The sequence below is a fragment of the Crocodylus porosus genome, unplaced genomic scaffold (assembly GCF_001723895.1).
Source record: "Crocodylus porosus isolate Cpor-Errol unplaced genomic scaffold, CroPor_comp1, whole genome shotgun sequence".
Classification (NCBI taxonomy): Eukaryota; Metazoa; Chordata; order Crocodylia; family Crocodylidae; genus Crocodylus; species Crocodylus porosus.
Genome location: NW_017728909.1, coordinates 57,991,871 through 57,995,164, shown reverse-complemented (window position 1 = coordinate 57,995,164; position 3,294 = coordinate 57,991,871). Strand labels below are relative to the sequence as shown.

At 45.7% G+C, this 3,294-nt stretch overlaps 1 protein-coding gene and 1 long non-coding RNA gene across 2 annotated transcripts in view; one reads left to right on the top strand and one right to left on the bottom strand.

Moving 5' to 3' along the window:
* CCNH (cyclin H) overlaps positions 1 to 3,294 on the top strand; it is a 16,551-nt gene that overhangs the window by 252 nt on the left and 13,005 nt on the right. The window contains 4 exon segments of the mRNA XM_019532328.1: positions 1 to 8; positions 11 to 118; positions 904 to 977; positions 1,262 to 1,472. The exon segment at positions 1 to 8 is cut by the window's left edge and continues 252 nt beyond it. Coding sequence (XP_019387873.1) covers positions 1 to 8; positions 11 to 118; positions 904 to 977; positions 1,262 to 1,472 — 401 coding nt within the window.
* LOC109308087 overlaps positions 1 to 3,294 on the bottom strand; it is a 10,292-nt gene that overhangs the window by 3,369 nt on the left and 3,629 nt on the right. The gene's annotated exons all lie outside the window — the stretch shown is intronic.

Sequence of the window (3,294 nt, the reverse complement as noted above, 5' to 3'; positions counted from 1 at the left end):
CCCCCCGCTGCCGCCGCCGCTGGAGCCGGCCGAGGAGCTGGCGCTGTGCAAGTACTACGAGAAGCGGCTGCTGGACTTCTGCGCCGCCTTCAAGCCCGCCATGCCGCGCTCCGTGGTGGTGAGTGGCCCGGGGCCATTGCCCCTGCTCGGGGGGGGAGCTTGCCCTGGGGAAGACCGGTGCCGGAGGGGGGTTTGCCCCTTGGTACCGACTGGGGGCTGCTCAAGGCCCAGCCCGTGAGGCCCCCCCCAGAAGCAGGGAGCGGGGCGATGAATGCGGCCATCTCTCCCCCACGGCTGGATTCTCAAGCCTGCCCGGCTGGACCGGGTCATGCCTGATCAGGTAGGATGGGGGGGAGGGGAGGAAGTCCTAATCTAAACCACAGGGCTCCCCTGCAGGTCAGGGCCACGGTGGCAGGGAGTCGGGGTGATGGATGTGGCCATCTCTCCTGCACAGCCAGGTGGGGGCTAGGCTATGCACAGCTGGATTGGGGCCAGGCCTGGTCAGGTATGATGGAATAGGAGAGAAGGAGGTCTGTGGGACCTGAATCCAGCCCATGGGGTTGTCTACAGGTCAGGACTGTAGTGGCAGGGAGCAGGGGCAATTAGCAGCCATATCTCCTGTGGTGCTGAATTTCCAAGCCCTGCACAGTGGAGTCAAAGCCAGGCTGTATCCCTCCTGCATGGCTGGAACAGGGCCAGGTCTGGTCAGGTATGATGGGGAAGGGAGTGGGGGGAGGTCTATGGGGCTCAGTCCAGCCCCACACCTGTGGAACAGGCAAGTGTGATGCCCCTGCCCTACAGAGTCATGGAACGGTGGGTGCTCAGTGTCTTTTTCAATGCGTACATTTCATGTGGCATATTAGTTTGTAATCTACCTAAATAGGCCTTATTTTTTAAATTTAGGGAACAGCTTGCATGTACTTTAAGCGTTTTTACCTCAATAATTCTGTGATGGAGTATCATCCTCGAATAATAATGTAAGTAGTCAATACATTTTGAATCTTATTCTTAGTTTTTTATCAGTGCTGCCATATCCAGTAACTTGCAAAGCTTCAGAGGCTTTGAGAATAGAAGGGTCCCAAATCTTTATATTATTCAAATACAACTGTTGAAGAGTTCTTACTGTATTCTGAGTGGAAATTTGTTTCTTGTATTGAGAATGCTGTCGTTTCAAAATAGGGAGCACGGGTTTTGTGAACAGGAACTTTATGAAGACAGATGGCCCAAAACTAAATTTTATTTATGATGTTTCTTTTTCAAGGTTAACATGTGCATTCTTGGCGTGTAAGGTAGATGAATTCAATGTGTCTAGTGCGCAGTTCGTTGGTAACCTGCGGGAGAGCCCTATAGGGCAAGAGAAGACGCTTGAACAAATTTTGGAATATGAATTACTACTAATTCAGCAGCTGAACTTCCATCTTATAGTACACAACCCGTACAGACCATTTGAGGGTTTTTTAATTGATTTGAAGGTAATTCTTTAATTTCTCATGTAGAAAAAATTGTCGTGTTACATAAATGTATGGCTGTGTTTTAGAATAAGAGGTTTGCTGACCTTTTTAGAATATCACATGATGCTTGCAAAATTTTGAAACATTATTTCACAGGGGCCTGCCCTATGAGTGGGTCAGTCTTCTAGTGAGGCTGTTTAACTGCTACCAGTTTTAAGGAAAGAAACCTGGTCACATGCATGACCTCTGAATCAAAAGAATGCAGTTTGCTTAATTTTTTAAATATTATATTTTCTCATGTACAGCATGCCCTCAGGTAAGACATCTACCTTGTATTGGAAAAGTAGAATGAAGAGAGAGATTCTTCTTGCATTATGACTGCATGGAGCAGGGATAAAGCTTAAACTTCAGTTAGATCACCTTCCCTTTCCTGCTTGAGAAGTTGCAATTATAACCTTTTTGCAGCTGAATTGCTAGCAGCTCTCAGCTGCTTAGCCAAGAGCTGAAACTGTAGCTGCTGCTGAAGAATGGACTCCATGGATGGATCTAGGATTTTGAAAAGAGTTCAAAACAGTCTGTAGGGATGTGAAGTAAGAGGAGAGACCAGGAGTAGCTTACTGATAGCAAAGTTATTGAAGAGAGAATATCTTGATCAGTGGAAGCCCTGAAGTCAACTGACTCATTAATTACCTAATTGGCTTCCTGTTGCTGTCAGGCAGTTGGTTTTAAACTTTAGGTGGAGCAGGAACAAAGTGGGGTGTGACTGCACTAAATACTCCTCTCCCCTCTTCTCCCACCTACCTCGCATCTGTCCCTGTTAGCATCCACAGTGTTTCTGTGCTTCTGTTCAGGGTAGAAAATCAGCTTCCTTGTTTATGGTATGCAACCCAGTTTTTGGAAGGCTGATTATTAGGAAGAAAGTGCATGTGGTATGTGAGTAAATGTGGTAAATTTGAGTGTGCCAGATTGGGGAGAGGAGCTTTGCATGATGACCTGCAAAGATCCTGATTTTTCTCTGTTTAAAAATCCAAAATTCTCTGATTTAAAAAAATCCCAAATTCTCTGATTTAAAAACTTCAAAATCTGCATTTTTGTGTGGCAAAAATGAAACATCACTAATATATATATATCAGTTGAACTCAGTGTTTTATTGATATCTTCACAACTTTAAAGCAATTTAGAAGCCTACCAGGGCCTCAATCATTATAATATTTTTTTTTCTAAATGCCTGTATACTTTGGTTTTTTTTATTGTAGACAATCAGAGCTCCCCCTGTCTCCCTTGCTCACCAGGTTGTAAATCCAGCTGCTTTGTAGCACTTAGCAGCTCTGATATGCAGGTGCCCTCATCCTGCTCCTCACTCCGGAGCCATGGAGGCAGCTGCTTCCTGTAGCTGGTTTGGCCTGGCTGCAGCCCCATGCCATGCTGTGGGCACAGAAGTGTTGGGGGACATCTGCTCTTCCCCCTGCCGTGTCTCCTGTGCCCTTTCTTGTCTGACCCCACCCTATGGACTTACCTGGAGGGAGCTGCTCTTCACCACCCTGCCTGGTTGCTATGTGCATGACATCCTGCTTCTAGCTTGCAAGGGGAAAAAGCTATAGTTTCCTGCATTTTTCTCCTTTAAAGGAGAAATCTGTGATTTTTTTTTTTTCTCTCTTGAAAGAAAAGATCTGTGTTTCTGTCTATCAAGGGAAGAAGTCTGTGATTTTTCCACAGCAGATGGAAAACCTGGATCCCTGATGATCTCTCAACAAGGAGAAATCCTAAAGTGTTAAATGCCAGTGTGGTTTTTTAAATTAATAAATGAAAAAAAATCACAGGGTTTTAGATATGGTCACTAAGT